General features: G+C 47.7%; 1 protein-coding gene across 3 annotated transcripts in view; it reads left to right on the forward strand.

Annotated features, from left to right (window-relative positions):
- LARGE1 (LARGE xylosyl- and glucuronyltransferase 1) overlaps positions 1-24,152 on the forward strand; it is a 438,487-nt gene that overhangs the window by 129,648 nt on the left and 284,687 nt on the right. For all 3 annotated transcript variants that reach the window (XM_065886982.1, XM_065886980.1, XM_065886981.1), the window contains exon 3: positions 9,347-9,429. In XM_065886982.1, the coding sequence (XP_065743054.1) occupies positions 9,347-9,429 (83 nt within the window). The remainder of the gene's footprint in view (positions 1-9,346; positions 9,430-24,152) is intronic.

The following is a 24,152-nucleotide window of genomic DNA, read 5'->3' on the forward strand; positions in this document are numbered from 1 at the left end:
TGCATCGGCAGGCGGACTCCCAACCGCTGCACCACCAGGGAAGCCCATGCAGCCCTCACATTTTAAAGATGATGAAATTAAAGCAGGGAAATATAAAGGGTCTTACTTAAGGTTACACAGTTGCTACCACAGCCCAGACGATGATGCTAGTGGCTCACCTCCACATTCCCGGGTTTTCTGCCTTCTTGTATTGAAAGAGAGGATAAAGGCAGTGCCCGCATTCAACAGTGGAGGGGATTGGGCATCTTTGAAAGCCTTCCTTTCAACAGTAAGGGAAAGACTGTTTCAGTTCTTACTTGAGGAGGAGTAGAAGTGAGAGCAGAAGGGAAAAACCTGATGCCTAGCTTTTGAGAATACATAAGGTTCAAAGCTGGTTATTCCCTGGCGGTCCAGTGGTTAGGACTCTGTGCTTTCACTGCTGAGGGCCTGGGTTCAATCCCTGGTCGGAGAAACTAAGATCCCATAAGCCACACAGTGCGTACAGAAAGAAAAAAACAGGTTCAAGGCCTCAAATTTAGAGCCTTCAGCCTATTATAAACTGTCTTATAATAATAATAGTAATTTAATAATGACTGCTGATATATATATCTACTACTTACGGGATGCCAGGCTCTAAATCATGAGTCATCTTACTTAATCTGTCCAACCCTGTAAGTTGACAGATTTATTACCCCTTTTCTGTAGATGAGGGAGCTGAAGTCCCTGAAGGTAGTCTTGTATCTTGAAAGATGGGGGAGAGTTTGACAGGTGCGGGGAGGTGCTAGAGCGTCCTAGATCGAGGGCACATCATGGAAGCAAGAAAGCTCAGTGCATCATCTAGCTTGATCATGGCGTGAACAGCGTGAAAGGTGGAGGCAGGACTGCTGACGGTAATGATGTTAATCAGACCTGCTTTCATTAATTGTGCAGGTATTAGGTGCCGGCATTGAACTTGACACACCTTAGCTTAAGAAATCATTTTAAGCATCCTAATTTTATAGATAGGGAAACTTAGGCTTAGTGAGACCATGTAGTGCAGATCCAGGTTGTAATTTTTCTTTTAATTTTGGTTAAAAAAAAAAACCCTCAAAACATGAAATTTCTCTTCTTAACCATTTTCAAGTGCACGGTTCAGTTATGTTTCATATATCCACATTGTTGTGCAACAGATCTCCCGAACTTTTTCAAAACTGAGACTCTGTTGCCAATGAGCAGACTTTCCATTTCTGCTTCTCTCCAGCCCCTGGCAACCATCATTCTACTTTCTGTTTCTGCGATTGGTCTGCTTTAGATACCTCTTATCAGTGGGATCATAGGGTATTTGTCTTTTTGTGACTGCCTTATTTCACTTAACGTCCACAAAGTTCCCCATGTTGTAACATGCGACAGGATTTTCTTCCTTTTGAAGACTGAATAAATAATTCATTGTACAGATAGACCACATTTTGTTTATCCGTTCATCTGACGATGGACGCTTGGGTTGCTGGCACCTCTTGGCTGTTGTGAATAGAGCTGCTGGGAACGAGGGTGTGCAAATATGTTGCTGAGGCCCTGCTTTCCATTCTTTTGGTTATATACCAAGAAGTGGGATTGCTGGATCGTATGGTAATGCTGTTTGCAATTATTCCAGGAACTGTCATACTCTTGTCTTTAGTGACTGCACCATTTTACACTCTCAGCAACAATGCACAAGGGTTCCGGACTCTCCACATCCTCGCCAGAGGTTGTAAATCTTTTTTTTTTTGCGGTACGCGGGCCTCTCACTGTTGTGGCCTCTCCCGTTGCGGAGCACAGGCTCCGGACACGCAGGCTCAGCAGCCATGGCTCACGGGCCCAGCCGCACCGTGGCATGTGGGATCTTCCCGGACCGGGGCACGAACCCGTGTCCCCTGCATCGGCAGGCGGACTCTCAACCACTGCGCCATCAGGGAATCCCCGGTTGTAAATCTTAATGTGTGTGATAGCCTGCTCCCTCCACTGGAGAAGCCGACTGTGAACTGGTCATGAAGGACTTTGAACTAGGATGCCGTCTGGCCCTTTCTCACCCCCACCACTACCTCCCTGGCCCATTCCATCTCCAGCTTCATGTGCCGTGAAGCACACCCAGAGATGGAGTTTCACGTGCTGACCATCTATGAAGGCATGTCCGTGGGGCCAGCCACTGAGGGTGCCGTGGGAGGGTCATTGGCTGCAGCTGCCCCGGGAAGGGGCCGACCCTCAAAAAGGCAGCTCTTGGCAAGGAGGCTGTTCCTAGCAAGTGGGGCAACGCACACCTCATGAAAGGGGCCTCAGGCAGCATATCACGGAGTCCACTGCGCTTGGGTTATTGCAGTAGCTTCCTGACTATTCTCCCTGCTCCCACCTTCCATGCTTGCTCCCCTCCCCCGCCCCAGGTATGTGCCCACTCAGAGCATCTGTTCTTAACTGGCAGTTTGAGTGATCCTTTTAAAATTTAAGTCAGATTGTGCTGTTTCTCGGCTTTGAACCCTCCAGTAGCTTCTCTCCTCACACATAGGAAAAGCCGAGTTCTTAAGATGCCTGGGAACTCTAGGAGAGCTGCCTCACGGACTCCAGCTTTCCTCCCTGCCGTCTTTCCCAGGCTGCCTTTCCACAGCTCCCTATTCCACAGGCGGCTGCCTGGTATCTCAGGGTTGTTTCCGCTGCCTGGGACACTCTGCCTGGGCACCCAGAGGCCTCATTTCCTGACCTACGTCCGATTTTTGCTCCAGTGTCACCTTCTCAGGGAGAGTTGTCCAGACAACCCCACTTTAAAATCTTAGCCCTTCTCACCAGCTGCCTATCTACATGCCGCTCTTCCTCCCCTGCTTAAGTTTTCTTCCTAGACTCATCATCGTCTAGCATTCTGTATAGTTTAATTATATGTGCCTTTGTTTGTTTATTTTCTGTGTCCCGTGATGGGGGGCAAGGATTCAGTCTCCTTCACTTGCTGCTGTATCCCCAGCAGCTACAATTGAGCCTGGTACATAGTAGGTGCTCAGTCCACGCTTGTAGAATGATTGAGTACTTGGCAAAGGTGTGTAGACTTTTGGGGTCAGGCCGGTCATCCATTGGCCCCATAGATGGGATTGTGATATATGTCAACTGTGCTGGATACGGGGCTATATATTTAGACAACCCACCTGCCCCAGGCATGGGTTTACCCTAATAATTAAACTCTTCTTGACCCACCCAAAAATCAGTCTCACCCTTTCACATGTCTTCCACGAAATACTTGGGCTTCTGATTCCTCAGCTTATCATGCTCTTCATAACACAAGAAAACCCACCCTAAAGCAGACCAGGAATATGCCGGTGGGGATGCTGGGAGATCATTCCCTTGTTGTCCATTTATTGGGCCTTGGCCACGGAGGACGCAGTCACCACCCCCTGGAGGGTTGGCCCATCCCGTCCTCTCACCGGGCCCTGTAGGCCCTGCGTTCCACCTGCGCCCCTGCGCAGCCCCTGATGACTTGGCTTCCATTATAGTTGGAAGGGGTCTCCTTCTGTTTTCTACAGGGTTGAAATAATTTTGTCTTCTGGGTCGGTGGATCAGTATTTTGAGGGAATAGACAGAATTCGGTCAGTGGTTTCCCGAGAGAGTAGAGCCTGGGCAGTTTGTAAGATTATTTTAGGCGGCATGTTAGCAATATATTTTTAAAAATTTAATAGTTAACATATGTGTGTTACTGAGCCGAGTTGTGTGGGTCGAATGGCAGGAGTCTGAGTTCTTCCACCCCTTTGCCGCTGACTGGCTGAGGCCTTGTACCAGTTACTCATCTGCTCTCACTTCCTTCCTCTTGAATTTTGGAAAATCCTGGGTATTAGGAAAGCTCTGTATATAGAACTTCTAAGTCCCTCTTTTTATAAAGGAGTCACCGAGGATCAGAGAGGTTAGGTCGTTTGCCCAAGGGCACCCAGGTGGCCAGAGGCAGAGCTGGGCCACTGTCCTGATTTCCAGGGCTTTGCTTTTGCCCAGGAGAAGCTGCATCCCGTGTTCTCCTCCCCTGGCCTTTTCATCACCCCGGAAGGGTCGTGAATTCCAAGGCGGTGGGAGACTGAAGTGGCTGTGCGGGAGCAGTGCCTCTGCTTGTCTTGGGGTGGTGCTTCCTCCTGGGAGAGTATCGGAAACAGACTCTGCGAAGACCCCTCCTCCTCTCCCAACATAGTCACAGCTGACATCTGTGGAGTGTTTAACCGGAGACACTCTTCAAAGTGCTTTACACACAGAGCAGTTCTCAGGCGGAGTCCCTGGACCAGCAGTATCGGCGTCACCTGGATTCGGGGGATCCTCAGGCCGCTGCTCTGAACCTCCTGAATGGGGAACTCAGGAGGCGGGGCCCAGCGCTCTATGTTAGCAAGCCCTCCAGGGAGTCTGATGCACGTTAGACTTTGAGGACCACTTTCCCTCAGCAACCCCTTGAGGGTAAGTAGTATTATGTCCCCGTTTTACAGACGAGGAGGTTAAAGCCAGGGGATGATGAACACCTTCTCGTTATGCTGTGTATGCAGTCGGTCCCATGAACGAGCATCAGTTCAGTAGTGCACCTACTTGCACTTACTTGTCTGATCCCCCCAGCTACACAGTGGAGTGTCCGGTTTGATCTCCATTTTACAGGTGGGCCAGAGAGGCTCAGGGATGTTAAGCGACTGCTCCAAGGTCACACAGCGACTCAGCTTTGAAGTTATGGCTCAGACCCAGGTCTCTTCACTCTCGTTGGGTTTTCCCAGCTAACTGGCTCCTGCCTCTGTCACCAGCTGTGTGCCTCTCCCTGGCTGCCATGGGAGCATCTGTCCTCTGGGAGGTCCTGCCTCTCCACCCCCCGTTCCAGCAGCTGCAGTCCGGAATCTGGGCAGAGCCTGACTCCCCCAGCCCCTCCGCACATATGCCAGCATTTAAATAGGTTTCCCTTCCCACTCCCAAAGGCTCCCGGTCATGAGATGCTTTCACTGCGTTGTGCCCCCAGGCAGAATGCCTGGCCTTCAGGGCCGCTGCTCATGGGGTCGCTGGTAGACACATGGCTGGCTGGAGTGTTGATTAGTTCTGCCCTATGGGGATTTCTTCCTGTTGGGGGGCAGTTCTCTTTCAGGTTACATGGAGACTGGCAAGCACACAGTTATAAATCCCTGCTAACCTTGAATAGCAGCAGTGAGTATTGCCCTGGTCTCATTACTAGAATGCCCTCTCTTCCTGGAAGCTCTCCCTGCCTCTGCTCGGTCTGGGGTGCTGCTGGCTACTCTGGGGGCAGGGACGCCGCGCTTGCCACCACAGAAGCCTCTGCCGTCCCTGCTGGGGTTGTCTGGTTGGCTCTTCGTCTCTCTTCACTTGACCCGGGGGATGAAGGCTGATTGACGTTTTGATCCTTTGAGTCCAGCACAGTGACTGGCACATCAGTCTCCAAAAACACTCTGCTCGTGTCTGAATTCTTCCTGCAGGCCCTAAAAGTAAAGGTCACGCACTTGACCCCAGTGGCATCGGGAACGAGAGCCTAGCTCTGGCACTCTAACCTGTATCTTTGGGTGTAGCTTGTGGCACTGTAACTGAGCAGGAAGCTTTACTGGCTTCCTTAGAAAGAGCCTTGTGGTCCCTGTGTCTGAGACTTTTGTATAGAGCCGTAAAATTTGGTTTTAAGTAAATTTTTTTTTTGGGGGGCCGTGCCACACGGCTTGTGGGATCTTAGTTCCCTGACCAGGGATCAAACCCCGGCCCCGGCAGTGAAAACACTGAGTCCTAACCGCTGGACTGCCAGTGCCTTAAAATCTCTAACTACAATTTATCCATTCTCAAGTTGCTCTCCTGCCTTGTTTTATTTTAGGGATCGGTGATATATCTGTGGATGCTCCAAAATCATCTGTGGTTCCCTTCCAGCCACCAGGACAAATGGGGTGCTGAGGGAGGATCACTGGAATTTGGTCTGGTCTTGGCAGGAAACGGGGGGACGCTCACAAAAGAGGTGGAGAGGGTTTAATGCAGGGTTAAGGGGAACCAGCGAGGGTGGTACAGCTCCCACGAGGGAGTCACTACGACCCCTGGGCCCGAGAGGTGCAGGCAGGAGGCTCTGTGGAACCCAGCAAGAAGTGGACATAAAGAGGGGAGCCTTTGGACTCCCGCTAGGGTCTCCCATTGACCAAACTCAACCAGGAACCAGAAGCAGGAGGAACCCAGTTAATTCGGTCTAAAAAAATCAGGCTCTTGGGGCACCAGAGCCAGTTGGAGAGGGGCAGAGAGTGAGTCTAGAGGAGCGAAGAGCATCGTCACACTACTGGCAGACTTTTTGACCAATAAAGGCAAGTATGACATCTACCAAGTACAGGGCAGAAGTGGACCAGTGGTCACAGAATCTGATGTTTAGACCCTTCCCCTTGGGAGTCGGAATGTCCATGTATCTGTGACCATCTTCAAGCCACCACGTTGAGAAACATGAAAACCTGGACTTCATAGCTTCAGACCAGAAAGTTCTCACGGTAGGACCATGTGTGCACCCCTGCTCTTTCAAGGAACCTTCATCCCTGTTCCCGGACTGTCTCCGCTCCTACCCCAAGCCCTGCCTCACTGCTGCCACTCGCTTCTGCACCCACAAAATTTGGGACCACCCCGAACTCTTCCAAGCGCGTGTTCGTGACACTCCAATTTTCTGCTTTCCTGGGTAGCAGCACTCTGCCGCCGCGGCTCCAGAGGATGAATTTATTCATGGTGGCAGGTGTACTGGATGAAACTAAAGAGATTGGAAAATTATGTAAAATGTTTGAGAATGTGCACGCTTGTGCTTACGTTTAATGGGCCCATTTGAAAACGTCCCTGAACCCTGAAGCCAAGACAGAGTTTGACATCTCGAGGAGGCCAGGTGTTTAAATATTTGCAATTCCAAAGAGCCTGATTCAGCGTGCTTTTACCATTCTCATCCCCGCCCTGGTTATGTCTCCCACGTGCAGGCGTTTCCCTATCCGTTTCCTTCATGATTTAAACTGTGACAGTTGCATCCACATTACAGGCTTTGATTCCGAGTCTTTTGGAGATATTATCCGGAGATAAGAGGGGCTGTCATCACTTTACAGGTGGAGAAGTTGAGACGTGCAGAAATGAGTTTGAGAAAGGTGGCTTTGGTGCCCCGTGAGATCTTAGCCTCCCCCACCTCCTCCCCATCCCGAAAACCTGGACCTTTTGCACAGCATCATTGTGTTGGTGGCATGCATCCACCCACCGGATGCCAGTAGCCCTGCACACCCCCAGGAGTGACAACCAAAAATGAGTCCAGACATGGACGCCCGTTCTGGGGGAGGCAGAGGGGAGTAAATTAGCCCCTGTTGAGAACTACCGCCTCCCAGCAGGGTATTTTAAGATCTTGAGCATAGGAGACTGTTAATTGGTCTGAGATGGGGCCGGGGCACAGGGTGTATTTTTTAAATCTTTTGTGTGTTGCTGATGTACCACCAGCAGGGTGAAGAATCTCTTTTGCAGAATTCCAGTCCCATCCCTCAGCCTGTTTCTTGATCTATAATACTGAAATAGTAACACTGTACTTGCCTTGTACAGCTAAATCTGGCAATCTGTGTGCTAAGTGCAGTACCTGGAATGTAATAATTTGCTCAATAAGTATTAGCTCTTAGTGGTGATTATTCGTCTCCTTTATCTTCCCTCGTCCTCCTCCTTGATCCCCAGGTATAAATCTGGAGGAGGGACCCTGTAGCCCTGATCCAGGAGTCGGGGTTTGTGTATTGAGTGTGGGGTTTAACATGTCAGGGAGCCAAGGGCGCAGAAGATGGGTCAGACAGGGTAGGGCCTGGTACACAGGGCGAAATGGGGTTCTTCAGGACGGGGAGAGGGGCAGGTGCAGGGGTGAGAGGCTCTGAGAATCCCGCAGCTGCGGGTGAACCCGTGATTTCAGGATTTCTCGAAATGAGGATCTGGGTGACACTGAGGTTCAGCTCCTGGCATTGAGAGTGGGTAGCCAAGGTGCAGTGAAGCTCACTGGAGTTGAAGCGGTCTTGGAAGTGCATTCCAGGCTCTTGGCTGGTTTATCCTTGAGGTGGTTAAACTTCCCTTGGTGATGTCAGGAGGCACGGTGCTGAAAGTAGGTCTGGGGAAGCCTGTGTGGCAGTGACCAGGATGTCAGAACTGCACTGCACTTGGAAGTGGCTCATGAGGATAGCAGGGAGTCTGGGAGCTGTGCCCTGGGAGGAAGGGCCATGTGTGTGGTTCTGAAAACAAAGAGGCACCTATCAAGACCTCTCCCTCGAGTTTCAGTATTGGGTGCCCTGGGGAACATATTGGTTCCGCAGTACTCCCAGGACAGAGCGGGGCTGGAGTGGGTGTTAGTAGGCAGGTTTCAATTCGAGGGAGGCTGTGCTTTGGTAAAAGGACAACATGGAGAGGCAGGAACGCCCCGTTTCTTCCAGCTGTTCTGAGAGAGGCTGGGCAACTTCCTAAAGGGGATGCCCTAGGGCAGTACTTTCCAATCTTTGTCAAGTGTGGCTCCCACAGAGGATGTGGATTGTATAGTACAGGGAGGTGAATAGGAAAAATTGCTGGCAGCAGAGGGCAGCCAAGCCTGAGGGGTAGCCCTGCCTGGTAGCCTGGAGATCTCACTTGAAGAGATGACTGTCTTCGTCGCCTGTAATTCATTTCACGGCACACCAAGGTGCCAAGTCACCCCGTCTGGGAAGCTTAGCTCTTGAGGACGTCTTTGTCATGAGTGGACTGCAGTGTGCTGTATTTCTGCACGTGGCATAGTTCCCTTCCGTGACATCCTGCAGGACACGTGTCATGCCCCTCATGTTACAGTGATTGGTTAATGGACAGACTGGGGCCCATGCTCTCAAGTGCTTGGATGAGATGACCCATCCTCGTCCCATTGATTCTGCCAGTCTTCGGCTCCTTGAATGGCATCCCAGCTGGGGCCCATAGGTGTTTGTTGGTCCCTTTGCTCTGTTATCAGGTTACCCCTGACCTGAGACATCTTGTGAGAACGTTTCCCAAACTCTGAGCCACCACGTCTCTGTCTGAGATCCCCGATTGTCAGTTCATCCTTTCAGGGCGTATTACTTTCTCTTCTCTTGTTACCAGTTGTCACGGTCTGCAGACATGGGGGCACGGGACTCACTGTTTACCTATTCAAGCCAATTGCCATTTCTCTCATCCCCAAAATGTAATTGAAAAGAGCCTTAATGGTTTGCAAATGATGATAGCTCCATAAACCGATTAAAAAGGCCTTCATAAAACTGTCTCGAGTTATTCTTCACAGCTGCCGCCAATGCTTTTTGTGTCCCAATGATCCCAGCAAGAAATAAGGGCACTTTTTCGTGCGGTCCAGAGCGCCAGCAAAGTCCTCTTCCTCCATCTAACTGCTCCCCCTGCTTTCTTTGCTTCCCAGACAATCCACGTTGCCATTGTCTGTGCCGGATACAACGCCAGCCGGGATGTTGTCACCTTGGTGAAGTCTGTCCTGTTTCACAGGTAAGCGTGACTGTTGTCCTCTGCGGGCTCACGTGTGTAGCTGTCAGCCTGTGCCTTTCCTCCAGGAAGGGTTAAATAAAAGCAACATTTCTCATCAATCATTTAAGCTGCCATGAAAATGTAATGATTGTCTGAAACCCTGGGGAGATTATCATGTTAATAATGTTTAACAGCAGTGATGAGGGGCCCTCTCGCAATGTTTAGAATTGTAGCTCTTAGACCTTAAGGGACCTTCAGGGACACTCCAGATTTGCTACTTCAGTTTCTTCATTGCCTTCCCCTACCTGACACTCACCATACCTCCATTTACACTTCCCTGTTGACAAGTTGTGTTATGGACTGAATTGTGTCCCCCTAAATTGTATCTGTTTGAATCCTAAACTCCGGGGCGTCAGAATGTGATTGTATTTGGAGATAGGGCCTTTCAAGAGGTAATTAAGTTAAAATGAGGTCATATAGGTAGGCCCTGATCCAGTATGACTGAGGTTTTTATTAGAAGAGAAGATGAGGACAGAGGGACAGCCGTTTACAAGCCAAGGGGAGAAACCTTAGAAGAAACCAACCCTGCTGACACCTTGATTTTGGACTCCTAACCTTCAGAACTAGAGAAAATAAGTTCCAGTTGTTTAAGGCACACAGTTGTGGCATTTTGTTACGGCAGTTCTGGCAAGCTAATACAGGATGCTTATTCTATTCCAGTGTAGCCCATGCCACCTCCGGGTGTTTCTGACCATTAGACAGTCCTGCCTTACGTCAAACTGAACTTTTCCAACTGGTAGATTGTGTGATGAAGTCCATTGGTGCTCGTGCATCACCATGGAGACAGTCATACAAAGGATGGATTCCTCTTCCACCTGGAAATGACAGTCCCTCCTGAGTCCTCTGTTCTCCAAGTTAAACTCCTGCCATTTGCTTTTATAATGCTTTTTCATGGCACTTTTCTTCTGTCCCCTCACTATTTTGATTGATATCTAGTTATGTTCAGAGTGTGTCCAGAACTGGGCCTACAGCTCCAGCCAGTGTCCTTGGGCTCTGCTCTAACATGCTTTCTTACCAAGGGTTTGGATGAAGCTCATCCATAGCTGCAGTGAACAGCATGGAAATATATCAGATAACCACAGCAAGATCCAGAAGGCTCTTAGCAGTAGGAACAGTCATGAAAAGCTCCCACAGTTTAATTGAACAGTGATCAATGTAAAGGTTTACACCCAGATCTGTCAACAGCATAAATGGACATACCCACCCTGCAGGAAAGTGGGATTCATCTTGTGTCCTCTTCCTCTCTCAGTCCCCCAGCCAGCCCATCTATCACTGATGCCTTGAGGTCCTCCTTCCTAAGTAATTTTCATTTCCACCCCTTCCCCTCCATCCCCACTGTGACTGTCATAGTCCATGTCTACATGTACTCTCAGCTGTGCTTTCTGTCTCCCTGACCTGTCCTCCCTAATGTCAGAATGATGCTTCAGGCATGCAAATCTGATTTCCTAAAACCTTTCCTTAGCTTCTCCTTGTCGAGGGAAGAGAACTGAATCTCTTTACTGTGGCACACAGACCATCCAGGATGTGATGTCATTCTCAGCAGTGTTCTCTTTCTCCTCGCTGTTTTTTCACGCTCCAGTAGCACTGATGTGCTGGTAGGTCCCCACCCTCTCCAAGGTGCGCCCTGCCTGTTGTTTTCCTCTTGCTGCTCTCTCTGCCCATTTCTCCCCTCCCCCTGCCTCTCCCTGCCACCCCAGTCTGGCAAACTCCTTTTATCCTTGAAGCTTTTGTGTAGGCATCATTTCTAACCGGAAGCCTGGGTCGGGGCTCCCCTTCTACCAGCCCATAATACCCTGTGTATCTTTCTATCATTATATTTATTACATTGTAATTTATTTATATATTCATGTTATATCTTCTGTAGTAGAATCTGGGGCTTCTGGAGACAGACACCGTGCCTTATTTTTCCTGTTTTCCCAGTATCTCAGCGGAGTACTTAACATGTATTATATGCTCAGTAAGTGCTGGCTTGTTTAATAAGTGAACCTAGGAGACTGCATTAATAAGTAACCTGAAGAGTGTTAATTCAACCAGTTACTTACTAGCCCAGATTTAGTTTGAGTTCACATTCCGGCCGCCGTGTAGCTCAGTGATGTTCAGCACATCAGCTCGCTCCTGAGACTTTAGTTTGTATATCGGTTAGCTTTTGCTGGGAATCGGTTCACCCCAAAACTGACTTGGTTGAAAACAACACTTCTTAGCTCAGCTGTTTGTACTGAACTCACGTGGCTGGTTCTTGCAGGGCCCCCGGCCTTCCTGCAGTCAGCTGGCAGGTTAGCAGAACATCAGATTCACTGCCTCCTGGAGCAGGGAGAGGTGAACAACCGACAGACACATTACGGGATCAGTTACTGCTAGGGGTGCTCAGGCCCTCCTTGTAGCTCCGTCGGGTCGCCACTGTGATTTCAGTTGTACATCGGAGGAGGAGATGGGAATGCCGAATGAAGAGGGGCCCTTTCCCAACACCACGGCTTCTGTGCACTTTGGAGACTCACGGTTCTGCAGCCTTCATCTGCCCCTTGAAACCAGGCATTCTGTAGGCTAAGCATTGAATCAGATGAGTGGTTCTCAGCCTTTATGTGTTATTCCTTGTCTCCACTAAAGAACTCGGGTCCCTCCCTGATTAAAAAAAAGCCCACTCTTTAGAGAAGAGTATTTGCACCATTCCAGGTAATCGTGCTCTTTCTCGATTATGGCACATTTAAGGTCATAAAACCTAAATAATTCCAATAGTTGTTGAAATCGTAAGAATCCGGTTGAGTATAAACTTTTACTTCTACAGTAGCCGAAGCACAAAGGTGTTAAATCTAAACATAGCAGTAGTGGGCTTCCCTGGTGGCGCAGTGGTTAAGAATCCGCCTGCCAATGCAGGGGACATGGGTTCGAGCCCTGATCCAGGAAGATTCCCACATGCCACAGAGCAACTAAGCCCGTGCGCCGCAACTGCTGAGCCCACGTGCCACAGCTACGGCAGCCCGCGCACCTAGAGCCCGCGCTCCACGACAAGAGAAGCCACTGCAATGAGAAGCCCGCGCACCGCAACGAAGAGTAGCCCCTGCTCACCGCAACTAGACAAAGCCTGTGCGTAGCAACGAAGACCCAACACAGCCAAAAATAAATAAATAAAATAATAAATCAATTTAAAAACATAGCAGTAGTTTTATTATCAGCTGCTGATGGCATGCCATGCTTTCATGGAGGCATGGGGACTTGAGAAGAAAGTAAATTCTCAGTATGTGGCATGAACATTCCACACCCCACCTCAGTGACTACTTGATCTCTTTGGACCGAATAGCCAATTAAGTCCCTCCCATCCTCGAAATTCTACAGATGAGAATTATTCTGTGAATTGATATGCTGGTGACAATGATTTGAGATATCAAGACAAAAGGACCTTTGAAAGACATTCCGCTCAGAAAGTCCAGCTATAAATAGCTTCATTGTTTCCAAAGCACACTGTGAGGATTAACTAGTACTTGATTATAAAATACTTTGACAAATGGAGTACCTTCCTAATGTTAATATAGTGGTGCAGGACGCTTCTTTTGGCTTTCACTGTTAATTACAGTAATTAGATTTATTTTCCAGACAAGATTTTTAGCAAAATTTCATTTAAGGTTTGCTTCATCGCATCAAATCCGTTTTGCTTCTGCAGCATGCTTAGTGACAGTGGGCACACTATATTTTAAAAGATAGTAAAAGTATTATGGGCACTCTTATATGCTGATGCTTGCACTAAAAAGTGGCTATAACCTTTTAGAAAGAAAGTTCATAGTATTATGACCAAGACATTTACCCTATGACTGCTTTAGGGAGTCTGTCTTAAAAGGATAATCCTAATTACAGAAAAAAGTTCTTGCAAAATATTGCTTATAATCATAAAAATTCAAATAACACTTAAAGTCTAAATAATGGAATGTCCTCTTATAGTAAACCATATTCTTAGTTGGTTGTAAAAAGTATGTCATAACATGGACAAGTGATATTTTATGATATGAGGTGAGTGACAACACAGTTCAAAGACTCATGCATAGGGCTTCCCTGGTGGTGCAGTGGTTGAGAGTCCGCCTGCCGATGCAGGGGACACGGATTCGTGCCCCAGTCCGGGAAGATCCCACATGCCGCGGAGCGGCTGGGCCCGTAAGCCATGGCCGCTGAGCCTGCGCGTCCGGAGCCTGTGCTCCGCAGCGGGAGAGGCCACAACAGTGAGAGGCCCGCATACCGCAAAAAAAAAACAACAAAAAAAAAACCACACACACACACACACACACACACACAAAAACTCATGCATAACATCGTTCCACTATATAAATACATGCACACGTGTGGCATGCATACAGACACACATATACATGGTTGAAATACTACAGGGGGTGAAAGAATAGCAAAACATACATGAAAAATGGAATTCTTGTATATTGTGTCTGGGGTGGTAGAAATACAGATGATCTTGGTTTTGTTTTCTCTTTATATTTTTGGTCATCTTACTCTGTACCCTCTATGATGAAGAAAAAAGGAGGATGAGAAAAATAAATACAAAATAAATGTGAGCAAAGGTTTACCTAGTAGAAAATAGCACAATATGTGTCTGTGTCACCTAGATGGGAGACTATTTAAAGAAAAGTTGGGGGGATGCCTGTAACTCCAAACCCAGTTGCAGATAAACCGGGAAGTATAGCTGCTCTTCAAGGAAACCGAGCTTTTAGTAAGCAGAGGAAAAAGTATATATATTCACTTAGTCACTAAGTGCTTACCTCCTGGGCAGGAAGGTGGACCAGCTTGTAAACATTTAATATTCGTTTGCTGGGGTGATCTACTGAACTGTTACTCCACAGCCCTGTTGGCAGGAAGAAGCTGGGTGATTTGCCTTACTTTACATGTCAAACAGCTGGGGTTTTGTATGTGTGTGTGTGTGTGTGTGTGTGTGTGTACGCGCACCTGTCCTTTTTTTTTTTTTTTTAAGCTTTACTCGTGCCCCTCAAGAACAGAGAGGATAAAACAGCATCTTCGTGACCAGTGTCTGCCTCTAATTGTCTTATTGCTTATTCAGGCTTAAACTTGTTATAGAAGCAGTTTCCAGGTTTTGAAGGGAGGAACCTAGGATTTAAGTAAAAGAAACCAGAAGTAGGTTCTGATTCTGGACTTTCCATCTGTGAGCTGGTGAACCAGCAAGTCACTGTACTTCTTGGAGCTTTGCCTTGCCCCCCAGCCTCTCATAGAGCCCTGTTGTGAGTATCAAAAGAGGTAATCGATGTGAAACATTTATGTCTTTTATTTATTTAACAAATAGGAAGGTAGTTCTCATTCTACCTCAGGCTGTGTTCTGAGTGTTTTTCAGATATGAATGCATTGAATGTTCATGTAGTCCCATGGTGTGGTTACTGGTATCCCCATTTTATAGATGATGAAACTGAGGATCCATATGTGAAGTCAAGGCTCAGGGTCACAGAGAGGAGGGGCAGGGCCGGGTTTGGACCCAGTCAGTCTAGCTTCAGAGTCTGAGCTCTTGAAAAGTTACCATTTTGAGTATCATTTTCTTATTTTTATTTTCATTCATCATTTTGGGTGACCGTGTAGACATTATTATTACTCCTGTGATTCTCATTATCATCCTCACTCCCCCCCAGGTATGTATTTTTGAGGTGATAAGTATAAATAGTGGTTTTAAAGGCCTGGACATTAGTGTTCTAGTAAGACTTAAGAAAATCGCATGGAGGAAGGAAAAGAAAATGGTAACTATGTGAGGCAGTGGATGTGTTAACTCGCTTGATTGCGATGATGATTTCGCAATGTATACATGTATAAAAATATCACCTGTAATGTTTTCAAAGTATTTAATGTACACCTTAAATATATACAATTTTTATTTGTCAATTTTACCTCGCTAAAGTTCAGGGAGAAAAACAGCAAGAACTGTAGAACCTGTGAACAGGTAAAAGATCTATGCTCTTCAGTCACGCATATATATGTAAAACCGAAAAGAATTAATTCGTGTAGTTCAGATGCCAAGGATAGGTCATTGTGTTTGACCTTCATCCCACACCTGTGGGTGCCGTTACTCCTGCAAATGGATGAGGAAACTGAGGCTCAGAGAGGTTATTAAATAGCTTGATCAAGGTCACAGGTGAATAAGTGATGCTCCTGAGTTTCTAGCCTTGGCTCCGGCCAACCCTGGAATCCATGCTGCTTTTACTACACCATGAGGCCTTTGATTTGCTCTGTTCTTCTCCCCTGGAGAGCTTTTCTGACATGAATACTGACTTGTCCTCGATTCTTCCCACATCATCAAGGCCACTTGTCCTCCCCCAAACCAAGAACTCACACTGAAAAACCCTCATTCTGGCTGCTATGGTTTTCTGCAGTGAGTTCCATTTACATCTCTCAGTGTAACAGATTCACTGAGCGTTCGAGTTGCTGTCACAGGCTCTTTCTTTTTCTAAAACTGCAATTCCATTGTAACCTTAATAATTAAGGATTATTTCAACTCAGCTGTCCTTGTATATTTTAATAAAAAACAGACCTTGGATTGCCTTACAGGGGCTGTGGCACATTCCTGACAAAATAAGAAAGGAAAAGCGGGAAGAAAGCTAGGGTTTAATCATCTTTGCCTCTTTGTATTACCATATTTATTGCATCCCAGCCTGGAACAGGGGAGCAGTTAAGGAAACCAGAGGCAGCAGGAGCGTTGCTCATTATGAGCAAAATCTGCAGCCTGTGGTGGAGATGAAGCACGCACTTGCTCCCTTCTTTGTTAAAAAGGTGTGACCTGGTCTGAATTAGAACAGACCCAGGGTCTGTGTTGCTTGAACCCAACCAAGTGGACCCCATTGTATTTGAAGATGTGTACTCAAGCTTGCCTGTTCAGGTAGAAGCCTTTTCTCATGGGCTTAAAGCAGTGCTCCCAAAATGCATACGTAACTGGTGGACTGGTATAAAAGACGCTTTCGGATGTTATCTAGATGTAAAATTAAATAACATGGAATCGTATATTAAGAAAATTATTCCTTTTGTGATTTTTCTGAATGAGTTCTTACTGTCTTCAGTTTATGAAACTCATTTTGGCGTAAATATGTTCTTAACATCTGTCTAACTCTTGCTAATTTACCTCTGGACAACAGAGAATAGGGTGGAGGCTCATCACCTCTGGCTGATGTGGGGAATTGGAGGCCTCTATCTTTAAAACATTTTTACCTTACTGAGTTAGGAGCCAATTGCAAAATAAGGCTCAGAAGTAACACCTGGAGAATGAAATACCACCTCTACTGCTGTTAATCCTGAACCGTGGGATGTTCTTTCAATTGTGAGTTCTTTTTTGGCCTCATGAATTGGGTTTACTTACAGTCTGAGCCAACCGGGACAACTGCAGGCCTTCCCCGCCTGGGCAAATGACTTACTGTACAACGCAGTTCCCCAAGAAAGAAGCCCAGAGACAGCTGGACAGACCAGGCCTCAATCCCTCTCCCAAACTCATAGGTCAGACCATCACTTCACATCTCAGGCCAGTAAGTCAGCATTGGGGTGTAAATCACATACCATGAAATTCACTCCTGAAAAGTGGTTTTTAGTACAGTTAAGAGTTGCACAGCTGTCACCACTAACATTAGACCATTTTCTTCAACTTGTAAAGAAACACCCATGTGTATTAGTAGTCACTCCCCATTTCCCCCTCCCTCCATCCCCTGGCAACCACTAGTCTACTTTCTGTTTTCATAGATGTGTTTATTCTGGACATTTCATATCAACAGGATCATGTACTCTCTGGTCTTTTGTGACTGGCTTCTCCTACGTCGCATAATGTGTTCAAGGTTCATCCATGTTGTAGCACGTGTCCGTACTTCATTCCTTTTTATTGCCTGGTAATATTCCATTGTATGCATGTACTACATTTTGTTTATTCGTCAGTTGGTGGCCGTTTGCGTTGTTTCTACTTTTTGACTATTATGAATAATGCTACTCTGGATGTTCGCGTTCAGGCTTTTGTGTGAATATATGTTTTCATACTTTTTCATATATAGCGAGGAGTGGAATTGCTGGATAACTCAGCAGTGGTAACTTTGCTCAATTTTCTGAGAAACTGCAAAACAGTTTTCCAAAGCAGCTACAGTCATTTTAGAATTCCGCAAGTAACAAACGAGAGTTCCAGTATCTCCGTATCTTTACCAACACTTGTTATCACCTGTCTCTTTATTTTAGCCATTAGTGGGTGGGAAGTGGTGTCCGAGTTTTGATTTGCCTTTCCCTAGTGACCAGTGATGTTGAGCGTCGTTTCCTGTGCTTCTTGGCATTTGTACATCTTCTCCAAGAAATGACCATTCAGATCCTTTGCTCCGTTTTTAACCTGCTAACTTGTCTTTGTCTTGTAAAAGATCTTTACACATTCTTGGTTTTAAGTCCCTTATCAGACATATGCTTTGCAGATATTTTCTCCCATTCTGGGGCTGTCTTTTTTCACTCTCTTGATGGTGTTTTCTGAAGCACAGAAGTTTTTAATTTTGAAGACCAGTTTATCTGTTTTTCTTTTGTTGTTTGAGCTTTAGATGTCATATCTAAGAAACCATCACCTAACCCCAAATTAAAAGATTTACTCTCACATTTTCTTCTAAGTGCCTCTACACCTAATTTCCAGGTAATTGTGTCCACTCTGAGGGAATTTGGTTCTCTTTGGTAATTATTCATTTGTCCGTTCATTCATTCTTTCAATAAACAATCACTGGATGATTATATCTACAAGGAACTGTTAAAAATCTGAGGAAAAGATCATCAACAAAATGTAGCTTCCAGGGCCCAGACTCCATCTAACAGGGAACAGTTGCAAAGATCTAAGTTTTGAGCTCTGATATCAGTGGGAGGCACTAAGAAAGGGCATCTGACTCCATGGAATGGCTTCCTTGGAGCCATGGCGTCTAAACTGAGAACAGAAGGCTGGAAGCAGGAAGTGCGGCAACGTGTAGGCGGTTGTGGAAGCCACGACAGCGTGAACACAGCCTGTGGGAGAACGTGGCCAAGTCCTGGACCTGACTCACGGCCAGGCACTCTCTAGGCACTGGGGTTGTAGAGGGGGTTAACGAGAGAGTAGGTGCTTTGTGAAACGAGAGAATCTCTACCCTAGACAGCTCACATTCTAGTGGAGGGTGGAAATAGATCTGCCGATGAAGATGGAGATTTCTAATACTAGTCAGTGCTAGACAGAAGCCAAACAGGGCAGTGGGGTGGGGAGTGATGGGGAGGGAGAGGGACATTTTGGGTAGAGTAGCCGTGGAGGGCTTCCTTGAAGAGGTGACACTTCGGTTTATTCTTGAAGGAGGGATAAGAGGTGGCCATGTGCAGGTCTGCGGAGGACAGTGTCTGGAGTGCAGGAGGGAGTGGGGAGGCGTGAGCATGGACAGGGGGACGGGGGGAGCTCATTGAAGGTCCGGTTAGCTCCAGGCGCAAGGCTGTATGGTGAGCAGGGGATCATGTGATCATTTTAGAGAGTTCAGGGCTGACAGTGTGGATGAGCCGTTGGAGGGAGCAAGCTCAGAGATCAGGGAGAGAAGGGGTGGATATATTCATAAGATGTTCCTGAAGGTTAGTTGGGATAATAATAGCTAATATTTATGAAGTCCTTACTGCCTGTGAGTCACCCTTCTAAGTCCTTTATATATTTTAACTCAGTTCATCGGACAGTAACTATGAGGTAGGCGCCATCAACATCAACCCCATTTTACAGATTTGGAAACCGAGACTAAGGTTAAAAAGCTTACTCAAGGTCACATCATTTGTGACAGGACCTAGATGAGAAGCAGCCAGGCGGTTTGGCTTCAAAGCCCCAACCATGAGACTAATGCTGCCTCTGGGGACTTGCGGTTGACTGGGTGTGTGGGACGTGGGCGGGGAAGGAGCCCAGGTGACAGTCCCATTTCTAGCTTGTGAGTGTGGGTGAATGGTGCACCGTTCACTCAGGCAGGGAATTCAGGAGGACAGACATGTGTAAGGGGCCAAGAGAGGACAACACGAGCCCCTATTTAATATGTCAGGCGCTGTTCCAGGGGGTGGGATACACCAGTGAATGACCAGCCAGGTCCCTGTCCCCATGGAGCTGACATTCTTGGTTTGTTAGGAGGGTTGTAATTGGGTCGTCTTGATTCCAAGGGGCCCATGGGATATGAAGTGGGACCATCTGGTTGGCAGCCGGATTCAGAAGTTAAAGCTCAAGGGCGACATTCTGGCTTACACAGGGGCTCTGTGAAAAGTGGTCTGGGACATGCTTTCAGGTGCTTTCCTCGTGGCCGCTGGAGGTGCGGTTGACGGGACCCACATCCTTGTGATGGTTCCCAAGGTGGAGCATTAGCAGAGCCCCTCCAGGTGTTCATCCTCCCCACAAGGAGACGTGAGCTACTGCTGGCTAGACCGCATTGGATTACTGAAGGGGTCAGCAAACTGTCAGGGTCCTGGTGGTCCCCTGAGCTGGGGACTGTGTGTCGTCAGATTAAGCGTTTTCTTAGTTATCTGATGAGGCTCACTGACCCCTTTGACAATGCAAACACCTAGTTTGGCCCTAAAGAGGAGCCCAGTGTCTTTCTGGAGTTACACTCCCTTCTGGAGAGATGCTTTAAATAGACCAGAGGAAGAATGCAGAAGAGGCGGAAAGCCTCATACAAATGCTTGCACGGGGGCTTCCCTGGTGGCGCAGTGGTTGAGAGTCCGCCTGCCGATGCAGGGGACGCGGGTTCGTGCCCCCGTCCGGGAAGATCCCACATGCCGCGGAGCGGCTGGACCCGTGAGCCGTGGCCGCTGAGCCTGCGCGTCCGGAGCCTGTGCTCCGCAACGGGAGAGGCCGCAACAGTGAGAGGCCCGCGTACCGCAAAAAAAAAAAAAAAAAAAAAGAAAAAAAAAATGCTTGCACCGTCCTCCTCTGAGAGCCTGTTCCTCTTACCCACGCTGGTTCATCTGCTCGGTAACTAGATTAACCTCCGGAATTACGACTTCAATCTGCTGCCTGCCGAGCTCCCCAGACCTTGTCTGGCTGTCTTCCTGTTGTTAATATTGTCTCTCTCTTCTTTTTTTCCTCCCCGTTCCGGGCATACACTAGGTGTTCAATAAACGTTGTTGTGTGATCCACTCAAATAAGACTATTGTTCTTTCACTGACATACGGTGGACTTTCCCACCTCCGTTCCTTCCCTTATTCTGTTACCTCCTGCAGAATGCCTTCCTCTGTCCTCCATCTTTTTGCATCCAGAGGTCCGGTTTACTTGCCACATCATCCATGGACACTTCCTAGATTCCCCACTAGTGAGAAGTGGTCTCTCCCACCCTTATAGTCCAGTGGCATGTGTGTTCCTCCTTGTGGAACCGTCCTGCACAGTTGTGCAAGTTGTTCACTCTCCAGCTGCAGGAGTACCTTCACTCACCGTGCACGCCAGTGTCTTCAGGTGGCTCCCTGGGAGCTGTGCCATTCCCAGACTCTGCGGCCGTGTGTACAGTCCAGTGTTACAGCACGACACCGGTGTTCTAACGTTTATGTGGTCATTAGTATTCTTTCTCTGTCTCTGCCGGATTGACTGCTGCCTGAGGAGAGGACTCTGAGCTCGTTCGTTGCCTAAATCCCTATTCTGCCTTACCTGCTGCTTGATAGCTCTTTGCTGGGTGTCTCTTCATTCAACTCATTTTTTGTCTGTGAATGGAAGAATTAATTGAAAATACTTTATTTGAAAAGTGATGCAAAAGCGGTGGAGAAAATAGCAGTTTCCTAAGTTAGTGTCGGTAATAGTTGTCCTAGGCCGTTCAGGCAGCTATAACAAAATAGCACAAACTGTGCGGCTCATCAACAAGAGACATGTATTTTTTTTTCTCAGTTCTAGAGGCTGGGAAGTCCAAGGTCATGGCACCAGCATGGCCTGACTCTGGCTGGGGGCCAGCTTCCTGATTACAGACTGAAGATTTCTCTCTGTGTTCTCATGTGGTCAAAAAAACAAGAGGGCCTCTTTTAATAAGGGCACTAACCCTTTATAAGGAAGGAGGACTCTTCCCTAGTGACCTAAATACCTCCCAAAGGCCATACCTCCTGGTATCATCACCTTAGGGGTTATGAATTTGGGGTGGGAGGCAACGAACATGCAGACCACACCAATTGTTAGCATATGTTGAAATATTACACGCCAGGTATTTGCTAAGTGCTTTATATACATCACTTAATTGTCACAATTACCCAGTGTACTGCTGCTTACTTACCATTATTGTTTCTGAATTGAAAGGAAGAAATTGAGGCGTAGAGAGCTGAAGTCACATGCTTTCGGTCACTCGGTTAGTCATTAATGCAGCCAGGGTTCTGACCCAGATGTCCTGGAGCAGAGCGCCGGCCCTGAACCGTTGATGCAAGCGTGCCATCAGCTGCTTTTACTTCTTATGGGAATGTGACCGGTGACAGGGAAGGAGGGGCGCTGGCTTTCTTCCCCTGTTGTACCAGTGTTTCTTGAGCACCCATTACTTGCCATGCTCTCTGCTGGGCCCTGGGGGTGGTGATGAAAAGATGGTTCCTGTTCTCAGAGGCCTCGCGGTGGAGAGAAGGAGCCAGGTGTTTGAACTTGTACCACCCAGTGCTTCGCTGGAAGTGGTAGATTAGCTTTTCATTTGAGGTGCCCAGTTAGCAGGAGAAGGGAGGGATGAAGATGGGCTCACAGAAGGCTTTGAGGAGGAGATGACTGACAAAGGGTACTCAGGGACCTCCAAGTATCAGGGGAGTATCCCAGGGAGAAGGAACAGCCCAGACAAAGATACAGATGTGTGGAAAACGTGATGCGTTGGGGCAAATTTGAGTATCTTGATCTGTTTGGTATTGTTACCCCATGTCTAAAATTAAGCCATCTCTCTACTGTGGATAAAAATGCAAGCTGGCAGTTATACAGATTTATCTTCATTCATTCTTGATACGTAAGACTCCCGCCGCGGCTCGTGGGAGAGGGGGATGACTGTGCCAACACTGAGGGCCAAAGGGACCCTCTGACTTCCAGGTGGCTGTCTGTCTGTCTCTGGCTTAGCATCCAGGTAAGTCACTGGCCAATAAACAAATACACCATCATTCCTTCATGCCACCAGTCATCACCTAGGACTGCTGGCAGCTTCTTATAGGGAAGCTGCCTATAGGGCTTCCAGGGAAGCTGTAAGGCAGGCGTGCCCCTTCCTTCTGAGTATAGATCGTTTAATGGGAGAGTTTTCAGTGTTCACGCAACGGGTACCATGGAGAAATTCAGCAGTGCTGATTGCTCCTTTGGGTCATTTGTTCAGCTCAGCACCCTGAGCACCTGTTACGTGTTTGGCAGGTTGGCCTTGGATAATAACTTTCTTCAGGTCTAGACTCATCTACCCAGTTCCACCTGGCTTTGCCACCCTCACCTTAAACTTGGTATACCCAGTCCCAAACCCATCATCTTCCTCCAGTGTGCCTTTCTTCTTGTAGCCCCTGTCCTGAACGAATCACCACCAGCCCAGGAACCCCAGTGCCTTCCTCTTCCTTTCCATTTCCCCCATATCTAAGATCTCTTCTCCTGAAATTCCTCTAGATTCCACTTCACTGTTGCTCTTCCCCAGACACTAAGTCGGATTCTTGTTTCACATTTACCTAATCTCCTAAGTGAGGTGTACACCTCTGTTTCCCTTAGCTGCCCACTATCCATCACCTATCCCACTCTTCATTTCGTTTATTGAACTCCTACTGCATCCCAGGCACTGAGTTCGATCGTGGGGCTCTCCATTTCAGCACAACTGGCACCATCCTTTACTCCCCTGAGCTCACGGTCGAGGGGGCATGCAGACCAGTAAACAGGCAACCACAGCCTAAGGATGGGCACAGATGCTGAGCTGACTGTGCATTAGGAAGGGCCCCTGACTTAGTCATGGGTCGTCAGGGAAGGATTCTAAAAGCAAATGATGGCAGACCTCAGAAGTGAAGGCTGGGTGAGAGAGAACCAAATGCTGAATGGGGGCTGTGGAGGCAGGGGCGGGGGGAGGAGGAGGAAGAAGGAGAGGACAAGACCGTGAGAGCAGGATGGTGTCTTACCACCATGTCCCCAGCATCCTGCACGTCACCTGGTGAACAGTGGGTGTTTAATAAGTATTTATAGAATGAACAAATGCAAGAGGGTTTCCTGCAGAGTAAATGGTATGTGCGAAGGCCCAGGTGGAGAGAGAGCACGAGGGTAGGGGGAATTGAAAGAAATCTGTGTATCTAGAACTTAGAACAGGGCTGGGGAGCGATTGCAGGAAGCTGAGAGCTATGGGCCAGTCTGTTACTCCCCACACCGAGCTGATCAAATCAAGACTGTTTAAGCGGGCGTTCATTGCACTGCTCCCTATGCACTTGCATCTCTCCCCTTCTCTGCTCGAACCCCCGAGTCCCTGCTAACCCTTCCCTTCCCACCACACTCTCAGCACCCCCTGGGCTCCAGCCAGAGTCTCGTGTTATTCTCCATGGATCGAGTCCCCTCTTCTTTGCCAAGAATAAAGTCATTTATCCTTCAGGGCACTACTTCCCCCACCTCTTACACATTCTTCTGACCCGGTCCAGATTTTGCTTTACTCTCATGGAACCTTGTGTTCTGTTGTAGCTGTTATCACAGTCCACCTCCTGTTTATATTTGGGTTTATATTTAACTGTCTCTAAATAGTAAGAACTCCTCGAGGTTGGGGTGGGCAAGGTCATTCTCA

Source organism: Phocoena phocoena, chromosome 11 (assembly GCF_963924675.1).
Source record: "Phocoena phocoena chromosome 11, mPhoPho1.1, whole genome shotgun sequence".
NCBI lineage: Eukaryota > Metazoa > Chordata > Mammalia > Artiodactyla > Phocoenidae > Phocoena > Phocoena phocoena.